The sequence below is a fragment of the Protopterus annectens genome, chromosome 1.part2 (assembly GCF_019279795.1).
Source record: "Protopterus annectens isolate FY-2018-M chromosome 1.part2, PAN1.0, whole genome shotgun sequence".
Taxonomy (NCBI): Eukaryota; Metazoa; Chordata; order Ceratodontiformes; family Protopteridae; genus Protopterus; species Protopterus annectens.
The window spans coordinates 636,765,918-636,788,895 of NC_056727.1; the positions used below are offsets into that span (position 1 = coordinate 636,765,918).

A 22,978-nucleotide genomic window follows, 5' to 3' on the forward strand; every position below is an offset into this window, starting at 1 on the left:
CAACCATATAGCCATACTGGAGGCTAAGCTCTCTCAACTCGGTACTGGTGAAACCAGTCAGGAGGAGAAGGAAACGACACTCACTACAATTCCAATCTCACACAGACCTACCACAACAGCAAACCAAACACATAAACACACAAAAACATACTTGGAGGCTCTAAATAAAAATCTGCCTAAGCAGCAGAGACCACCAAAGCAGACACCCAAGCAACCGCTACCCCAAAACAAAACACGTGCAACACATAGCTCACAAAGCCAGTGTCCCAAAAAGTCACAGCCCTTAAGGCTAAACAATCCACCTGATACACTTGTAATAGGTGACTCTATCGTCAGGCACACTGACGTCCCGCTCACCAGGCTGAACAAGGAGAAAGTCACGGTGAGCTGCCTATCGGGTACTAGGATCTGCCACATAACACAAGCACTCAGGTCACTCCAAGGCAAGTACAAATATGACTCAGTCATTGTCCATGCTGGTGTGAATGACCTGAGATGTACCTCCCTGGACTACATGAAAAGAGACATAGAGGAGCTCTCTGAGCATTTAGCCCAGGCCAGTATGACCCTGACCTTGAGTAGCATCTTACCCTCACCAAGAATGATGCCACAATATGAAGACAAGATGATCAATTTCAACAATTGACTTAAGTATTGGTGTCATTCAAAGGGGATCCAATGCCTGTCAGCCTGGGATGACATGCTCGACAAGCCATGATGCTTCGCTAAGGACGGCTTGCACCTGTCACCCCTGGGCTTTCGGATATTGGCAAAGGCTCTTGCTAACCCCATAGTGCCTTTTTTAGGCAAGGCTCAAAAGACAAACCCACCTCCATAGGTATCACAAGGGATAAGAAACTAAGAGTAATGCTACTCAATGCCAGAAGTCTAAACCTCAAGATGCATGCACTCGAATCTCTCCTTAGCATGGAGAACATTGATATCTGTGCAGTAACAGAAACCTGGTTCAAGGCTCCTGAGAGCACCCCAGCACTACCAGGTTATACCTCATACCATGCTTTTTGGCCCCAAAACTTGGACCGTACTACAAAAGGAGGGGGAGTATCAATATTTGTCAAAGATACCCACACCTCCAGGTTTGTGGCACAGCACGAAGCATCAGAGATTATCCATGTGCAACTAACAGTGGGTAAAACTACCTTCCAGTTTATAGCCTGCTACAGACCACCCTCCCAAACCCAGGAACCCCACTCGGCCTTCCTGAGAACACTGGAAAATATAAAGGTCTCTCCAAACTCCATTATATTGGGTGACTTCAACTACCCAAACATAGACTGGGAGCATTACTCTAGCTCCAACACCCTAGCTCAAAGGTTCCTAGAATTTATAAACTCAAATGCTATGGAACAACTTGTTACCACTCCCACAAGAGGGGACAACATACTGGACCTGATCATCACCAACATGGGGACTCTATGCTCCAGACCAGGTGTATCCCTCACTGGTAAGATTAGACCATAAACTAATCTCACTGGATATTCACATCCTGACTCCACCCCCTGCCCTGAAAACCAAAGTGAAAAACTTCTCTAAAGCAAATTTCACTCTCCTCAAAACTGAGGTGGAATCCTTCAAAGCCCCCGGGCCTGTGAAAAATATGGCCCAGACTGCAGAATCCTTTATAAACGCATTCTATGAACACCTTCAGGAATGCATGAATCATGCAATCCCAAATAAAACCAAGACCCAATCCCCCAAAGGCAGACATCCTGTCTGGTGGACCCCAGCCATAAACAAACTATACAATAGAAGGAGGAAGCTACTACATGATTGAGCAAAATCCCAAAAAGGGAAGGCATCTCTGATCAGTATTAGCAAAAAACTACGGGCACTCATAAAATCGTCTAAGGCCAGCTTCGAGAGAAAAATTGCACAGGACACTAAGGATAATCACAAGGCTTTCTTTAGTCATGTTAGGAACCTGAGTGGGAATTCCCAGATATGCTCAGAATTAGTCCAAAATGACAAAAAATACACCGAACCCACAGACATTGCCAACATCCTAGCTGACAGGTTCAGCGCAAACTCCCCCCCCCTCCCCACCAAAAGGGCAAATATTTATCCCAGCAGAGTGCTGCCCCCCTGACATCTCAGATGCTCAGGTAAGAGCTGCCCTCTCCAAAGCAAAAAACACAGCATCAATGGGACCAGACGGTGTCCCAGGCTGCATCCTACATGAACTACTGTTCAATCTCAGCCTTACTACAGGATATGTACCCAAAGAGTGGCGTACAGCAACAGTGGTCCCTCTCCACAAAGGTGGTGCCTCAATGGATCCTGGAAACTATCGCCCCATAAGCCTGACTAGCTTGGTCTGTAAAGCTATGGAAAGGATCATCATGGACCTCATAAATAAAGATATTGGGGACCTACAGACACTGGATCCTACCCAGTCCGGCTTTGTTAAGGGCAGATCCTGCCTCTTAAACCTGGTTGATTTCTTTGAAACAGTCACCAAGGCCATTGACGAGGGGAAGGTGGTCCACACAGCCTACCTGGACCTTGCAAAAGCCTTCGATACAATACCCCACTCGGGCTTTATAGATAAGCTCACCAGCTTAAATATAAACCCCTATGTCACTAGATGGGTTGCAAACTGGCTCAAGGACAGAACCCACATGGTTAGAATTGCTGGAGCCATGTCAGACTCCAAACCAGTTACAAGTGGCATCCCCCAAGGCTCAGTCCTGGGACCTCTCTTGTTTGGTATATATTTCTCAGAGGTACAGGCCAACACGGAAGGAATGTGGCTGACTAAGTTCGCAGATGACTGCAAACTGGGCGCCATAATTGACTCTCCAGCTGCCACAAGCATCCTCCAAAAGGGCCTCATAGAAACAGACAACTGGTGCCAGAGCCATGGCCTCAAGCTAAACACCAAAAAGTGTATAGTCATCCCCTTTGGCAAAAACAAAGTGCCCACAAATTACCACATAGGTGGTAATCCATTAAGTACAGAAGAAGTAATTAGGGACCTGGGGACCCAAGTTGATAGCAATCTCTCAATTGACAACCACGTGGCCAAAGTGGTTAGAAAAACATTTTATATAGCCCACCTAATCATGAAGGGATTCACATCTAGATCAGGGGAGGTCATCATGCCTCTTTACTCATCCCTCATCAGGCCCATAATTGAGTACAATGCCCCTTTTGGGATGTACCTTACCAGACACCTGCAGCAACTGGAAAGACTGCAAAAGTACCTCACCAAGAGGATCATAGTGTTCAAACAGATGCCATATGCTGCCCGGTTAAAGAAACTCCAGCTCTACTCAGTGGCATACCGCCTGCTCAGAGGCGATCTGTGCCTGATGTATAAAGCCATGTCCAACCCAGAATTAATGGACATGCTGCACCTCAGAAAATCCAAATCCCATTGAGCTACACGCTCAAGAGACTTGAACCTCAGCACTGAAATAAATAGGACATGCTGGAGGGACAGATTCATAACCCAGAGGCTCCCTTCTCTCTGGAATAAAATCCCAGTCCAGGTTAGGCAGAGTCCCTCACTGACTCTCTTCAAGAGGAATCTTGATGAGTGGATGGGAGATCGTAGGTTTACCCCGGGTATCACTTCTGTGTCACTGTTAGACAGTGGCACAGTATACTAACCTTGAAAAAGGGCATAGCAAAATTAATTTAAAATGGATGGCGAAAGCCAAACACACTCTGGCTAGGCTTATAAATGCCCTAGGGCAGATAGCCTAGTATGAACCTATGAACCTATGAACCTATTATATTGAAAAAGAACTGAACAAACTGGATCCAAACAAAGCACAGGGAGAAGACGGAATTAGTAATAATGACCTAAGAATACTTCAGTAAGAACATACAGTACCATTATATCTATTATTCACAAGGTCATATAAATATGTGGACATTCTTCAAGATTGGAGACATGCACTTATAAAACCTGTCTTTAAGAGAAAGTGAAGTAGGACAAACCCAAAGCATATAGACCCTTAAGTCTCCTTTCATGTTGTAGAAAAATAATGGAGACGGTAATACTGGATAAATTAATGTCAGATTTGGATAGGTTGGGACTTGAAATCATATATCAACATGCATATGTTGAAAATAGATCTAGTGCCACCTCAACATTATGTTCTATAACAATATAATAATGGCTATTAATGAAAAATTGTGCTGTTATGTAATTTATATAGATTTAACTTCAGCATTTGACAGGGTCATACACAAAACACTGATCAATAAATTAGAACAACTAGGTATCAATGTACTGTAGATAAGATGGATAGCTGCATGGCTTACAAATAGGACATGGCAAGTATCATACAGCAATTGGACAGGTGAAATTCATGGTTACAGTCATGGTATCCCACAGGGCTCTATTCTAGGTCCTTACATGTTTTGATTGTATCTCTCAGACCTACCTTTTTTATTTGAGTACTCTACAGGTTATATGTAGATGGGCTTACTATTGGCATGCCGAAACCACATTGGTTAACCATTTAAAATGTTGACTCTAAATATGGAATTTGGCATGCCAAAATGTAAATAAATCTGAAAATGAATACATTGACAGCCATGGTTCAATGTATTCAACATAGCAGGAGGTGACGTCATATACCTCCTGCTATGAACATTAACATTCCATTAGACTGTACAGTCAACAGTAAATTAATTCTACTGTTCTACAGCCCCCCACACACCCTGCACATTAAATATACCAACTTCAAGATCAACTTCAGTGAGGAAATGGGCTAATTCCCTGTTCCTCACTGAACTGCGATCCCTTGCACAATGTCAAACCCAAATGCTCGACTGACACTACCCGTTCGCTGTAGTGTAGTCGATCAATTTGGGTTTGACATTCTGCCCACTTCTAAACTGCAAGTCAACCATATGCCGGTCGACTGATGCAGTTTCCAAGTTTTAATTGTAAACCATGCAGATTATCTGAAACAGGGTAAAATAATTACATGTGTTACGGATAAGGCATGTCTGCAAAAGAACTTGACTAATTAGACCAATTCTGGACAAGAGAACAATAAGCTGAAAAATACATCAAAAACTAAGCATATGAGATTTGGGAGACATAAATTGAAAGGAGAATATTTAATATAGCATACCTATTGAAACCTAAGATTCATTTAAGGACCTGAGTAGATCCAGTTTTGAGTTTTTTTAATCACATCAACCAATTGGTTAATTATAGTTATAGAACTATAGGTTGTATAAAAATGTTTATAAAGTCTAGAAAATCAGAAATGATGAAATCATTGTTTGTTAGTTACATTAGACCCAAACTTGATTATGGGATAACAATATGGAAATCTTATAAGAAAACATGCATGAGTAAACTGGAAAGAATACAGCAGAAATATACCAAGGACATCCATGGATGTGAAGTTTTAAGTTATTATAAAAGACTAAAATATCTGAACTTGTATAGTGTCTCTTACAGATATCTAAGAGGAGATCTTATTCAGGTATATAAGGCATTTAGAGACAACTACCTCTGGGAATGTTTGGGGTTATCAAAAAGTACTAGAGAATCATCAGACAACCTACGTAGAAGATTCTATAGGAATGAGAAGTGAACTAATTGGTTCTCTGAAAGAGTAGCTGATGCATGGAACAGACTGCCAAATTACATTAAATCAAGTACTAGTTTAGATATTTTTAAGAACAGCCTGGGCACTTATAGGTTCATAGGTTCATAGGTTCATACTAGGCTATCTGCCCGAGGGCATTTATAAGCCTAGCCCATAGTTTTGTGGCTTACGCCACCCCTTTAGTTTGGAGAAACTACGCCCATTATTTTGCTGTGCCTCTGTCGAGCAGTGACACTGAGGTAACCCCTGGGGAGTATCTGCGATCTCCCATCCATTGGTCAAGATTCCTCTTGAACAAGGCCAGCGAGGTGCTCTGCCTCACATAAACCGGGATTTTGTTCCACAGCATAGGGAGTCTTTGGGTGATGAATCTATCCCTCCAGCACGTCCTATTAATAACCGTGTCGAGGTTTAAGTCTCCCGCCCTTGTGGCTCTGAGGGATCTAGATTTTTTGAGATGAAGCATGTTCATCAAATCTGGGTTTGACATGGCCTTGTATGTCAGGCATAGGTCACCTCTGAGCAAGCGGTAAGCAACTGAATATAACTGGAGTTCTTTCAGTCGGGCAGCATAAGACAGATTTTTGAGACCCTTTATCCTTATTATGGGAACAAGTGTTTTTGTATATTGGCAGGCAGTAATGCCCATGCTGGAAATATTTGTATGTATGTATGTATGTACTTATGTAGAACTGCATGTGTCATAGTGAAGTAGGTTTCTCAGTTCTCATTATAGACAATTACATCTGGGCATGGGATTTTAAAATTGTATCCAACATACCATGAAATGTAACTGATGCCCCATGACAGCCAAAATGCGATTCTTTATACTGAAATAGAGCATCTAAGGTAGAGAAAGGTGTCTTCTCTGTTAAGGGATCTAACAATTGTTTTTGTTTAGTATGTATTGATAAAGTACTAAACTTTTCTTAATCTTTGTACGAATTCATCTACTTGGAGCATAGGATAGACGTTACATTTACTGATTTCATTAAGCTTATGGAACTTATTAAAAAATCAGATGGTTCCATCTGGTTTTGACCAAAACACCACAGGGCTATTCCATGCATTTTAAGATTCTTTAATAATCCCCAGCTCTGACAGTTTTGTGTTTTCTTGATAACTTCCTTGTGAGAATGAGGAAACCTATAGGGTTCCTCCTTACCCTTTCTTCTAATTTTGTTACATATCATGATAATTAGTTAGTTCTTCCTGGGATATTATAGAAAACATTTTGGTTTTCTAACACAACTTCTTTCACAACTTTCTTTTTATGGAATGATTTTGCTATTTGCATCTATAGATCAGGCTGTAGAATTTGAGCATAAATCCATCCTTTTTTTCTGAAGTTGCCAGAACTTCCGCCTCTTTCTTTTGTTGTAATGTATAGAAAATTATATGTTCGTCTATCCTTTTGTTTAGTTGTCTAACTTTATAATTCACTTTTCCCATTTTCTCAGTTATTTCTTACAACCTTTATGAAGTGGCAAGAAACTTATTCTGCAGTGTATGAATAATGGATATTATTTTATCCCCAGTTTAGAATACCCTCACCTTAGAATGGATTTTTTATTTATTTACTTATTTGTCTTAAAGCCACGGTAGTGCAGCGGTTAGCATTGTAGCCTCACAGCAAGAGGTTCTCCCATTCGATTCTCAGCTGGAGCTCCTTCTGTGTGGAATCTGCATGTCCTCCCCATGGTCGAGTGACGTTAAAGACATGCAGGTAGGTGCAATCGTGAATGGGTGTGCCTTCTTTGAAGGTTGGGCATCAGGCTGGCAACTCAGCACAGTAAAAATCCACTGCCAATCATTAGCGGACCGGAGTTCCGCTGTGGCGACCCCTAAGCGGGAAAAGCTAAAAGACATTACTTTTACTTACTTGGTTTTGATTACTGGGAAAGTCCTATTGTGTAAAGTCCCTTTTCAGCAGAGGCCAAAGGAGAAAAGCCCCTCATTACACACTTTTTCACAGCCAATTAGAATGAACTAACAGTAAAATATAGTACTTAACAATAAACTATATAGGGGATTATGACTGCATCACAGATTGCAACATATATATCATGTGTTCATGACAAGGATTCCAAGAAATTCATCTCAAGAGCTTTGAATCTTGCAATCCACATTGAGAAAACATAATAGTTCATTGCAGTTGGAGCTCTGATCATAATTCCTTGTAATGCATTTAGATTGTTACAGCTTCATGCACTACTAGCTAGTGAAAAGTAAGATTAAGAAACAATTCAGCATGTTGTGATTACTTTGAAATCAGGTAAAACAATGTGTAAGTGGTTGATGTCCTCACACATTCCCTGTCTAAGGGAAGCAGTTTAGTGTTGTTTGTACTTTATAAGACAGCAGGCAGAAATGAGAGTTGAAATGAAGTTGTTTCATGTCCTGCTGTTGCTGTTTACTCGTCAGCACTGTCTGCCTTAATGCAGTCTTGATGTTAACAGCGCATAGGAAATACTTAACAATTGTTAAGCACCCATCTAAGCATTGCTAAGATTGGGTTTCACTATAGTAGCACTGAACCAGGATGTGATTTAGCTATTTTTTTAAGCGTAATCACACTGCTTCATGCGCTACATAGAGTTTATTAATTGATTACCATGTTAATTACATTATACAATATTTACAGCATGTTATAGTTACCCGTGGCTAAACATTCAGAATTATGTTTCAGTTTATGTATAAAGTCATATTGAAATGTTAGTACACATACTACAGATAAGACAAATGCATATTATATCGAAACAGTTATTCACTTGAGACGTAAACTAGTGACAACATTTTAGGAGTTTATAATACTTGCTTGATTTGTCTGCATATGGAGGGGACTTATTGTGCTTGTATGAAGGCAGAAATGTTTTGTTTGTGGGGATGATTTCATTGGGATTTTTAAGATATAGATGGGAAATGATTAGTCTAAGAAGGGTGCTTAGTAATGGGGATGTTACAAGTGCAGGAACATTTTGTTCATAGATGTTTTCATGGAGGTTATAAATAGCAAATTAAATAAGATATTTCTGATATTTGTTGGGAGAGAGTTCCACAGTTTTGCAACTTACAGAAAGTATAGGTACTCAGCATTATTTATTTATTTATTTTTATTTTATTTAGATTTTTGATGATTTTATTTAGATTTTTTTGAGTAAGCACTAAATGTTACATCAGTGAATGCAGTTTTCTATGGGTAAGTACTGGTGGCAGAGCATCTGTTTGGGCTATAGAGGATGTTGTAGACAGTCTTAATGTGAATGCAGGCTAATAACTTAGGCATCTCCAGCAAGTTAAGGGACTGAAGTGCAAGGCAGTGATGTATTCTGTTAATGTGCTCACTTGTAAACTTTGCAATCTTATTATATGAGTGTTCTGGTCTGTCTTGTTGAAATGACTGTGGGCTAGTCAGAACTGACAAGGCATACAGAAAACTAGGGAGAAGGCAGGTTTACGCTGTGGATTTATATGCATGATATAATGGAAAAGGTTTGACTGTATACATAAGTCCTTAAAGTTTAGTTTCTCAAACAGTATATTGGCCAGACTGATCAAATCTTAATCAACAGTCATTTATCATACAGTATAGTTTTATGTTTTGTATTAGTTCAATTCTCGTATCACTGGTTGATATTAATTTAAACTGCAGTAGTATGATTGCTGGGTTGTGGGAGAAATACCTTTAGTTTAGTTTAGTTTTTTATGGATTTAGGAGCAGCTTATATTGCTCCAGCCAGTTTTCAGTTTTAATAAAGGAATGTAGTAGGTCATCTTGGAGCTGTTATTAGTTTTGAATAGTCTGCATACTGGATAGTATTTGCTAGGAGAGAGGCTAAAAGCATTTTATTTAAAATATATGAAAGAGTAATGTTCCTAATACCGAACCTCGTGGCACATCTAAAGTGGTTTTCTGATGAGTTGACAATTCATCTGCCTGGCATACATAGTGTGTTCAGTGGCTCAGATAACTTTTAAACCAGTTCCTTGAGCCCAGATAATAATATGGGATATGAAACTGTATCAAGTGCTTTAAATAGGCCTAGAAATATGGATGCAGCATTTCATCTTTGGTTTTACTTTCATGAACATAATTTGTGAAAGTTAGTAATACTATTTCTATGCTGAGACCTGGTCTAAATGTATGCTTGGTATTCCTGTTGTAGCTATGTGTTACATCTTCTTAAACGTGTACATTATGTTTTGTCGCTACTGACTTAATGATTGACATTCACTCCTGCTTTAAGTAATGTGTCATGCTTCACTTCAAATGAAGTTTTCTTCTGTTCCAACATTTGTTTTACTAAGTCCAATTAACCTTTAGGGTGTCTTCCATATGGCAATTCAAATAGGTTAAAACCAGAGGAAGACTGGGGTGCTTCACTGATGGTGAACATCAGATAAGGCAGTAGGATATTCCAGTTTTCTCTTCCTTACCAACCATGCACCTCAGCATGTTCTTCAGGGTTGAGATACTCTTCCAACCAGTTATCTATTTGGTGTGATACACTGAGCTTCTAAACTGTTTAATTTGTAACAGCTGGAAGAGCTCTTTCATGATCTTTGACATACAAGGGAAGAGTAACAGGTTTTATTAGAATTTTCTTAAAAGATCCCCATTCTGCTGAATATAGGCATCAGCTCTCTTAGCAAAGGTGCCACACAAAGGTGCAACCTTGAGAGAGTGGATGGCCTACTCTAAAACTTATAAAATATATCGATGGCCCATAGAGGTCTTGACTAACAGACTTACCAAATCCATCATAATGCTGTCAAAGAGTACATCAGTTATTACCAGGAGTACTAAGAAACAACAGAAGGCATTGCATGAAACAGTTTTCTGTCAGTCATAACAAGAAGCAGAAAATCCTTCTTTAGCAGAAAACAATCCAGGCTAATAGAACCTTTGTAGAACCCAGTGCTATCTCTTCCACTCCTAAAATGGCCTCCTAAAATATGTCAGTGAACCTTGTTCAAGACAGTTGTTTAATTATTGCTTCCTCTTTTTTGTTAGACCAATAAATTACATCACATTTTCCCTAAGAAATGAATGAGGAATACAGAGTTTCTGATCTGGCAACACTGTGACCCTGTGTGCAGCCTGTATCTTGTTTCTGGCTTTTATTACAGTTGACCCTTTCACTGTTCTTCCACAAAATTCCTGTCATTAATGCTTAGGTCTCACATGTGTTTGTTTTGATTATTGTCCTCAGGACTAGCCTCATTCTGATTTGAGTCATTCTCTATAGTACAGTTCTGTCTTTCTGTTTTATATATTTGTACGGGTGCTATTAAACAGCCCATCTTATTGTTGATCTCTGTGCACAAATGAAGTAGACCTCAGTGGCTCAACACCCAGCTTTATTGAACACTTAAGCGCTTTCATCCCGGTATAGTGGATTTCATCAAAATTACTGAAAATAGAGGCATATTTAACTGTGCTTCAGTTATAGGACTGGTCCTTCCTCTTTCCAGACATACATGCTATGTCCTCTTTCAACTCTGTGATCACTTTATTATCTTTTGATAGTCTTTGACTTATTAAAGTGACATGGGTGGAAAGGAAACAAGAAAGTCCGCTCATACATTGCATTTTGGGATTATGCCAGAGTACGACTAACATAAGCTGACTTAAACCCACTGGCAAACATTGAGTTAATTTCTTTACACAAAAAAGCATCACACTACATAGGTTCATAATTTAGCTGGCATTTTTAACTATGTTTTCAAACTTCATAGTGGGTCCAAAAGTTTTTAAACCCATCACCTGTCTTGGATTGTATGGCATTTTCTTTGTGATCCTAAAACAAACAATGCATTTTCTTTCTCCGTTATCCCCTTACCAGTTCTTACATTCATTTCAGACTTTCAATGACTGTAATAGTCCACAATAGACTAAAATAGCTTGACTGCTAAAACATGTCATTTTAACAGGCTCACCAGCTGTTCTGCTGAATCTGGATTTCTCTGCCTTTCCCAGCACTGAGTAAAGGACAGCATGATTTTACAATCCAGTATGCTGGGCCATTCTCTGGATTTAGGCATTTCCATGTTAACTTTCTCAAGCTGAACATCCGGGAATGTGCTGGTTTGTCAGAAATATAAGTTCTAACATGAAGTCTCTGTGCCTGGACTATGGGAGTGACACCTAATCATGCCATGCTATGTGTGTGCCTGGACCATGGGAGTGACACCTAATCATGCCAGGCTATGGGTGTGCCTGGACTATGGGAGTGACACCTATTTCACAAGATGGGTTGCAAACTGGCTCAGAGATAGAACCCACATAGTCAGAATCGCAGGTGCCATGTCCGTATCCAAACCAGTTACAAGTGGTGTCCCACAGGGCTCAGTTCTGGGACCTCTCTTGTTTGGTATATACTATTCTGAGGTTCAGGCTAACACGGGGGATTATGGCTGACAAAGTTTGCAGATGACTGCAAACTGGGGGCCATAATCGAATCTCCAGCTGACACAAGCATCCTCCAAAAGGGTCTCACAGAGATGGATGCTTGGTGCCAGAGCCACGGCCTCAAGCTAAATGCTAAAAAGTGCATAGTCATCCCCTTTGGGAAAAACAAGGTGCCCACAAATTACCACATAGGTGGTAATCCATTAAGTACGGAAGAAGTAATTAGAGATTTGGGGACCAACGTAGATAGTAATCTCCCCTTTGATAATCATGTTGCCAAAGTGGTTAGAAAGACCTTCTATATAGCCCACCTTATCACAAAGGGGTTCGCATCTAGATCAAGAGAGGTCATTGTGCCCCTCTACTCATCACTCATCAGGTCCATAATTGAATACAATGCCCCTTTTGGGATGTACCTTACCCGACACCTGCAGCAACTGGAGAGACCCCAAAAGTACCTCACCAAGAGGATCATGGGCTACAAACAGATGTCCTATGCAGCTCGACTAAAGAAACTCCAGCTCTACTCAGTTGCTTACCGTCTACTCAGAGGCAATCTATGCCTGACGTACAAAGCCATGTCAAACCCAGAATTAATGGACATGCTCCACCTCAAAAAAATCCAAGTCCCTTAGAGCTACACGCTCCAGGGACCTAAACCTCAGTACAAAAATAAATAGGACATGCTGGAGGGACAGATTCATTTCCCAGAGGCTCCCCTCACTTTGGAATAGAATCCCAATTCATGTTAGACATAGCCCCTCGATGACCCTCTTCAAGCGAAATCTTGACGCGTGGATGGGAAATCGCAAATTCACCCCTGGGATCTCTTCTGTGTCCCTGCTAGACAGAGGCACAGTAAACTAATCTTAAAAGGGTACCTTCTGTGACCTACTTTACAGAGGCACAGTAGGCTAATCTAATAGGGAGGCGGAAGCCAAATACACTCTGGCTAGGCTTATAAATGCCCTAGGGCAGATAGCCTAGTATCTACCTATGAACCTAATCGTCCGAGGCTATGGGTGTGCCTGGACTATGGGATTGACACCTAATCATGCTAGGCTGTGGGAGTGCCTGGACTATCGGTGTGACACCTAATCATGCCAGGCTGTGGGTGTGCCTGGACTATGGGGCTTACACCTAATTGCGCCAGGCTATGGGAGTTACTGTAACCACTTATTTTTCAAACATAGTAATGGCAAAATGAGAGAAAATATTTTTGTATCCAATGATAGATTTCCCCAAAGTTTTCTTCTATGACTATTTTATAGATTATTTACATTTTTTTATAATTTAGTGATCAGAAATACTTGGAAAATGTCATTGCTGAATGGAACAGTGCCACATCATTTCTAATGTTTACAGCAGCAAATTCAGTAAGTAAGACTGTGTATTTCAACATTAAGATCAAATTCAATCATATGAAAAAGAAATTTGAATCAAGCAAGCATAGGAAACTAGAATTGTGTAACTATATCTTAATACTAACAGCTGTTATCTTGGTTTTATAGAATAGTTATGTTGTAAAAAAATAAATAATAAGACTTTTAAAACTAAAAACTAAAAACTGATGAAGACCTGGGAGTTTGAATATTTTCCTCAGTAGATTCCAGCATGCAGATGAGTTAGAAAGCCATTTTTAAAGAAACATGATTATAACAGACTTATCAGATAGCAGTCATTTTTTTCTAGCCAAAGACTGTATTTGTTTAATTAATCCAAGTATCTGTACAACACACTGTGCAGTCTTTATGTATGCTCACATATAACAATATCATGCCAGTCAGTTTTACGTTTTGAGCAAAAGTCTGAATACACTGAAAACAAAAGGTATCAAAAAGGACTGCAAAAAATGCTGTTAGTGGAGTATGGTTCCGGTGTGTAAGGTGTTAAGCAAATTATTATCAAAAGTGGAAACTTTAAGAAGTACTGAATTAATGGAAATAGTAGGTGCTAAACCTGTATCTGCAAATACAAATAGTAATTTGAAATGTATATTAGAAAGACAGATAGACGACGTAAGTCAAAACAATCTGTGGAAAACTATATGATTCTTTCAAGCATTGCAGATATGTAAGGAAAGCTCCATTCATTTTCTTGTAACTTGTACATTTGTGGAGTGACATTAAAATACATCTGTGGCATGTAGACTGTGATATGTGTAGCTACATATCTTAGTTTGGTAGCTCCTACATTGGTGAAATAATGCAGAAGCTATGACAGCAAATTTAGGAGCACATGTATGCACTACGACATAGAGATAGCAGCAATGCATTATACAAGAGCTCACAAGCTTGTAGTACATTTTAAAACGCTTTTTTATTGACAATGTACAGTTGGAGAAGAGTGACAGTGGTATAAATAGTATCCTGCAAAAGACAAGAGTATAAAAGAGATGTAAGAAATAATGTTACCAAGGCCCAACAATAGTATTAGTATTGAATGTATTAAAGTTAAACATGATTTCTGTACAGTGACGTGATTTTATTCTGTGGTTCATGGTTTACTTTCATTTAAATGCATTGTGTTTTATTAGGTCAGTAAAGCACACATTAATTGAAATGCATTGTATTTTTATTAGCTCAATAGTGCAAGTGATTTTAAGCGCAATAATTAAGAGGTTTATACTTTGCAAAATTTTATTCTGAAAAAGACAAAGATTATGATGAAAGCACTTACAATATTTTTCACCATTAGAAAAGTCCACTTGTCATTGCGTGTGCAATTTGTTTGGTTTGCTTGCTTATTACCACAAGCTGTTGGAATAACTGGGTTTATATTATTTGTCTTACTTTCTTTTATTAAAGTATATATTACTTGCTAATGGACTAATCCGAAGCCAGTAATAGTTGAAAACTTTAATTATGGCATTAGCACATATTTGTAGGCATGTACATTTTGCATACATTTATAAGAACCATATTTTTCTGAAAGGCAAACATCTTGGAAACTGTTATTTCAAATTATTATTATATAATAAAGTTCATACTTTTGAAATTATCCATTGAAGGTTCTTGTAATCAAGCTGAAATAATTTCATTACTTACTTTTGTCTATGTCTGTGCACTATTCCACAAAGCTAGTAAGCTATTTTAAAAAAAGCATTAATGCTTTAGACAGTACACAGATTTAGATTTTTAGTATGGTTTTCTTGTTCATGTTTCTAGACCTCTCAGCTATTAGTATAGTTAATGTTTGCAGTTACCACTTGAATGTTATTTTACATTTCAGTATACAAACCTTCAGCTCTAAGTATGTCACAGACTGCAACAACATGTACAATTGTTTCTATTTCTCTACTGTAGGATGTACATTTGCCTGTGTCTCCCACTTTTTCTATAGGTTTTTAAAAATGAGTATGAAGTCCACAAGCATAAGTAGCAATTTAGAAGCCTTTCAACTTGTGGTTTAAAGTAAATTCACCTCTCCTTAGCCATTCATGCATTAAATGTTGACCAGCATGTTTTCATTCCAGCAATTCTCTATACTTCCGTTATCATTGTGGGTTTGTCCATTTTATTTTATTTTATTCTGACATGTTGGGGAGGTTGGTGTAATGGTTAAGTGTTTCCCTTACAAACGCGGGGAGCAGGGTTTGATTCTCACATGGGGTGAGTGGTTTGGCTTAAAATGACCCACAAGGCCTAGTACTAATCTATGGCAAAGATCTTTGTATTTTTTATTTCCCTTCTTAGCATTTTCTATTGCTACCCATTTTTCATCCACTTCCAGTTCAAATTTCATACCAATCCCTTTCCAAAGTTATTCTAATCTGAACAAGGATGTCATCAAAGACATGTTTTCTTCATGGACTAAAGTTTTCATCATGTTTGGATCTGAGAATATCAACAAATCTGTATCAGTCCTAAAACAACGTAACTATACATATAGTCAATTTCAAGGAGACCCAAGCCCCCTTCACACTGAAAGATACAGTATCATAGCAACCACTGTTTTATATACTATTTGATAGTCGTGAACAGGTTTCTTACTTTTTTGTCCAATTAATCCAATGTCTGGGGTCAGGTGATCACAACAACACAAGGAGAAAAAGGTGATTTATTGTCAAACTTTATTCCTAAATATGAAGGCAGTTTTCTGTATTACTTTCAGTCTTATACAATATATCTTACTATGCTTTGTTCTCATGTGTTCATGCTCTACTGTTGACTCTATATATTCATAAATATTAAAATGTTTCTGCTTGTTCCAGTTTCTTTACATAACATCCCTTTCCCATGTTGTTATTTTCTTGCTGTGTTTTCCTATGGTAAATGTTGCTTTTGCATATTTCTCAAGGCAAACGTCATTCATGTGACATCTGAAAAGGGTTTTACCATCTGTAGTTGCATCTTCAATTATTTATTATAAAAAACATATAGTTTTAGATAATTCACAAAAAGGAGATAGCATGCCATTTGGCAGGATTGTTTTCTTGAAGTTATGTTGTCGCCATAGCCTAATCTGTTAAGTAAACAGCTCAGCAGATTGAGAGTAACACAAAACAGCAAAGATGACAAGGAATCATGCTGGAATATCCCTCATTGTTATCTTACACATGGAATAGTAATTGCCTTTATCCATGGTTAATTTGCAAAGTTCTACGCTACTTTTCACAGTGATTGCAATATAATTTACTGATGCGTAGTGAATCTTGTACATCTTGTATACCTGTAAGCATTCTCTAATTAAGGACTGTGTAATGTTGTCCAACTATCATGTTAACTGTTCCTGAGGGATAACAACTACACTTGATGACTCAACACAAATATCGGGTCTGTATTAGTTCGCCAAAATGGCATTCCGGCGAACAACTAATAGTCGACCTGTAATCAGCAAAAACTGCATCAGCAATTCACTGAATTTACTAAGGGCAATGAAATAGCTGCCAGAAGCACAATGGACTAACATACAGTTAAATTGAACCCACCTAAGTGGGGGGGCTACACCCCCACATCCCCACCAATGTGGGGGTTTTGACTCCCACACTCCCTAAGTATATATACCAACTCTAAGATCACACTACAGTGGAGAAAAGGGCCAAGGTCTGTACTTGTCTGTTATGCTTTGGGCAACTATTTCATTGCCCTTAGTGAATTCAGCGAATCTCTAAAGTGAGTTTCACTGATTACGGGTCGATGATTAGGTGTTCGCAGGAATGCCATTTCAGCGACCTAATATAGACCTCAAATATCTAGTTTCACATTAGGTAAGACTTGATTAATCCTGTCACATATAGAATACTGAGTCTAGAAAGTTTTAACGCATGTAAACTATCAAGCAAAAGGTTTGTTTCCTCACAAAGGAAGCTAAGCAGGTCATTGTTATTCATTTAATACTACTAAGGCTAGAATACATTGTACCAGTCACTTGCTCTGCTCTCATTACAAAACACCCTCATCCTGAAAATAGGGTACTCAGATTAACACATTTAATCCCTGTAACAGAACACCGCTGTCTATCCATTACTAAGTCCATCTGATTTCTTTTTGCAGCCAAATTAATTTTCTTCTAAATACAGTATTTTTTACACATATTCATTGGAACTACTGCCCACCACTGAAGAACAAGTTACAGATAAGTAGCTGCCCTTATGCTCTTAAAAATTATATCAGCACTTCTCTAGTTAGTTTTAACTTCTGTTTGGATTTAACAAAGATAACACCTCTCATTTTGAACACCCTCCTAGACAAAATCAGAAAGATAACTACTCCAGAGCTAAAATAAAAAAAAAAGCAAGTGGATGCTTTTATAAGCCTACTTGCTCAAAGGTCATTCAGTTAGACTCACTGAGTAACCCTAAAAAACTATTATTTAAAGATGACCGAATTACAAATTTAATTAGTTTTTTTATATCTGCACATAGTCCCTACAATATGTATTTGTCAAGTTGTATTATGTTACTCCTTTATATTCTGATATAGAGTGTCTTCTAATATGTCGTTGTTTTTCTTATCATTACCTTTCTCAATGCATAATTAACTCTATAATTTAAATTTCTATGACTGCTGCCAAAAGTCCCAGGTCATGTCTGAAAAGGGTTCTCAGACCAAAGTTCTTAACCAGACAACTAATGGCAAATAAACAAATAAAGACTTTGTTTACCAATGTCAGAGATTCATGAATCCCAAGGCTGACAAATGTGCCAATATATGGAATCTTGAGGGTGAATTTTCTTCCATTTCTCTGGGTGAACATTTTTAGGTGCTTAACTACTTCTTCCAGTGCTCTGGAAGAGGAGGGTTATGTTTTAATGTGGATACTGATTTTAGCTGGGTAAAAGGATAGCACTTTGATTTTTTTTTTACTTAAAATAGCTTAATAAATGGCCAGCACTCTCTGCTCTTCTTCAGTGCCTTGACAGAAAAGTAATTATCCCACTGATATGTATTACTGTCCAATATCACTGGATAATGCAACCACACAGTCTTCAGTATCAGTTGCTTCTCATGAAAGAATAAGAATTTTGCAGTTATGGATCCAAGTTTCTGACCATGAGTTGCTGGATGAAGGTTGAGAGATCAATAAATTTCTCAATGTCTTATAAGGAACACTGTGGAATATTTAATACTAATACTAATACGAATACTAATATTAATACATTCAGGTAAATGATTACCATGTCTGCCATCATTTTACTTTATGTGACTCCGTAGATTCTGATATTACTGCATCAAGATCTATTTTCTTACTCATTAACCCTCTCTTAAAATAATCAGTTCTAATTTATGAGAAAACTGTATAGAATCTTATCTTTCTAAATCTATAATCAAATGGGATAGGCTATTTTGAGCATAAAAAGGGAAACTGGCTAGACTAAAAATACCCACAAGCAGCTAGCCTAGTACTTATCTATGAACCTATATATATATATATATATATATATATATGTATATATATATATATATATATAAATACACATAGATGCACATACACACACACACACACATTATATATATATATATATATATATATATATATATATATATATATATATATAAATACACATATATGCACATACACACACACACACACATTATATATATATATATATATATATATATATATATATATATATATATATATATATATATATATAAATACACATATATGCACATATACACACACACACACACACACACACACACACACACACACACATATTATATATATGCTTTACTATTGAGATGAAGAAAGCACTTTCTTCATTTGCTTAAATTAGTTGAATACAATGTCAGAACCGTAATCATGACTCCTACACAATATCTACCATCAGTTGACCGGTGTCCACATTTGATTTAATTCAAAATAGCTTTAGGTGACATCAGTCACCCAAGCTATTTAACAACCGTTAGACTTTCAAGTCAATGGCACAAGTTTTTTACTGTTTTGCAGTGGGATGTGCCCCCTCCCCACACCCCCTGCAAATTATATATACCAACTCTAAGATCGCACTACCGTGAGGAAAAGGGTAAATTCTCTGTTCCTCACTGTATCGTGATCTCCACTCACAATACTGAAATCAGACCTTGCAGCTATTTTTTATGCTTTAAATATATTGTTCACATTCATTATTGTGAATTTCTAATAGTCGGGTTTGGCATTGCACCACTATGAAACTTGGCCTTCAACCGCATGCCACATGCCGTTCGATCACCTGCACTATGAGATTGCAATAGAAAACCTACATACAGTATATATATCATAGATAGATAGATATGCATATGTTCATTAGGATGATTCAATGTCAGGCATCTTACTTTGGTGTAAGAAGACCAAGAATCTGATTTGTTCATATTATGGTTTGGTTGTTGCTTTCAAGCCTTGGATTTGTTTACTAACATCTGTTATTGAATTGCTTAAACATTTAAATTCTGTCCTAATTAATTTTTATCATGTCTGACAGAAGGTTTCAGTTGTTAAGGTCACTTTTTCTTCAGCACTGATAGACTCCTGTAGTTTGTCTAAAAAGCTGAAATGTATTCTTTGATACATGTGTTAATCATTCATATGATGGAATCCCGGTATTTTTAGAAGACAACGTATACAAGTAAATACTCCCTTTCTCTACAGAAATTATCTTGTTTTTGTTGATTTTTTTTCTTGTCAGAAAAAGTTTATTCACAATATCACTTCAGGAGCTCTGAAGTCGAGTTGTTTTCTCTGAGGTGACTGAAAAGGAACCCCCATCCATTAAGTCTTAAATACATGGGAATGCAGTTATACTTCTGCATGTGTACGTGAACATAGAGCATACAGCTTTACTGATACAGTGCTAGATTATTTAACTTAATGATAATTTTCATAATAATAATAATAATAATAATTGCATTACCATAATCTTAGACATTATTAATACTTAATGTGTTCATTCAACTTAATTTTTATGAGGGACAAAGCAATGCCATGAGACAAAATAAAATAATTAGGAACATCCCTAAAAATCAGAGACATCTGAGTGGCATGAGCTGCTACATGTTTTCATAGATAAACAGCCAAGCTTGAACTAATGCTTTAATTTTGATATTATCGGTGGCTATGCAGTAGCAACCACATATGGAGCATCTTTACAGATCAAACTGGTGTTTTAATTTATTTGTGCTTTATATAAAGGTGCTTATTGATGATTAACTAAAATGTTTATAAATTAGATTTTAGCATCATCTATAAAACTGCTTCTAAAGTTTACTGCATCTTTTTACCTTTATGTGGTTTTAGTTATTGTCATTACATTAACTCAGATTAATAGGCAGTCATCTGAATTGTTACAAATTCTTACTGGACTTTTATTGTAAATTTACAAGAAACCTTTTCCTGATTATTCTGTCTGTATATATCACTTGTTTAGTTTAATTTTATTGGGTAGAATGTAATGCGAATTTGTGATTTAAGCGTGCTTCCACATCTGGGATTTACTAATGTATTCTGTGTTAAAGAGTTAAAGCTACATTTATTAGTATTAATCCACAATGGACATAGTATAAAGTCTATCAAGACTGTAGTCATTCAACGTTTCGTTAGATATTTTTGCTTTTTTTTTCTAGACTTCAGAATTCCTTGCTAATTATACCTCCACTGTGCTTGCTGAGGCAAAACAAGCTGGAAAACTGGAGCTTATTTCCTATTTTGAACAAACAGCAGATGCACTGCAGTACCTCCATAAATCAAGTATCATACACTGTGATATGAAGTGCCAGTACATCTTTGTTAACCATACAACGGTAAGGTAGCATTTAATAGGCATCAGCCTTATATGATCTTGTATAAATATAGCTATGGTTCAATGACACACATTTATTAAAGCAATAACCCATGGCTGGGTGTGGGCAATGCTGGATTTACTCACGGTTGGCATGGTTTGGTCATGGGGTGATGCAAATTGCTGAACAAATTAATAAAATATTTCTTCCATCAGGATTGAGATAAAATGTTGGGTTTCTTGAGGAAAATGATGCTAATTTCTGTATGAGGAATATAATCTAAAATTATTAAAATTTTAGATCATTTCATTACAGCAGTACTACCAGGTTAATTTCAAATTCCTTAATTTCTATGAGCACTGATTGCTGAAATTAAACCTTTAAGGTTCTTTACTCTGGCAACTATGACTACGATGTGGTGGTGGTGTTGAAACTCTTCATGCATGTCATAAATAAGGCAAGACTCTAGTCCTGAGTGGAATTCTTCCTTCTCCAAGAATAATGCCTAGTTACATAGAACAGATAACTGGCTTCAATAATTGCCAAAATAGTTGGTGTCATTCCAGGGGGGTATAGTATGTATCAGCATGGAACTAGATGCTCAATAGTCCTACTTGCTCTGCCAAAGATGGTCTGCGCCTCTCAGCCCAAGGCTTTCACATACTGGCTAAAGCCTTTATTGCCTGCATAGTACCTTTTTTAGTCAGTGCCCAGCTCATGTACAGCCCAATGTAACTAACATATCAAATCCAAAACATGATCACATTATGGTAACTCTGCTTAATAGCAGAAGTTTTAACAAAATGCTCAACCTTGAGGTTCTCCTGCATGTAGAGTATATCCATGTCTGTAAAATTACTTCATCTTGGTTTAAATGCTCAGAAAGCATTCCCTCCCTTCCTGGATTTTGTGTTTATCATTCTTTCAAACCAGATGGCAAGTGAGAATCACCTCTACGCAGATCCCCAGGGACAAACAAGCAGAGCTCAGTGACCTTTAAATTGCACTAAACAAAACCAACGTATCAGTTTATAACCTAATATAACACACTGTCTGTGTCCCCTGATAATCATGTAAATCTCCTAGATGTAATCAGTGAACTCCCTTTAAAAAAATCCATTATTTTGAAAGACTTGAACTACCCATCAGTAAACTGAAACACCTATACCTCAAATGTACGATTCACCCAAAAGTTCTTAAATTTCATAAACAAAAGATTCATGGAACAGATTATTAACAAACTCATTGCAGGGCATAACTATTCTTGACCTTATCCTTGCAAATACAGCTTCCTTATGTACTACTCCCCCAGTATATCCTTCCCAGTTTACGCTGGATTATAAATTAGTGACATTCGCTATTAGAACCTCTAAAACTGAAGATTCCAATGTCCCAGAATTTAAGGATTTCAAACATACAAATATCATTAATTACTGTGATAAAGTTTCAAGATTCCCAAATTCCAGCATAACACCAGCCATTGCCTTAGCAGCAAGCTATATAAAAGAGTTTTATGCCCACTTAGATAAATGTATTGAATTTACTGCATCAGCTATATTTAAATATAATCTGAAATTTAAAAGAAACCACCCTACATGTCCACCAATGTAAAGAAACTCAACAGCAAAAGAAAAAATCCTTAAAATTATACTACAGATCTAAAGCCCCTCAAATCAAGGACATTAGGAAATTATCTAAAAACTTAAAAAGTATTAGAAATATTAAGGCAGACAATTAACTGAAATTAGTAACTGAAGCTAAAGACA

At 37.5% G+C, this 22,978-nt stretch overlaps 1 protein-coding gene across 1 annotated transcript in view; it reads left to right on the forward strand.

Annotated features, from left to right (window-relative positions):
- The window catches only part of LOC122792400 (myosin light chain kinase 3-like), a 92,130-nt gene that overhangs the window by 31,507 nt on the left and 37,645 nt on the right, over nucleotides 1–22,978 (forward strand). Inside the window, exon 2 of the mRNA XM_044060189.1 lies at nucleotides 21,057–21,233. Coding sequence (XP_043916124.1) covers nucleotides 21,057–21,233 — 177 coding nt within the window. The remainder of the gene's footprint in view (nucleotides 1–21,056; nucleotides 21,234–22,978) is intronic.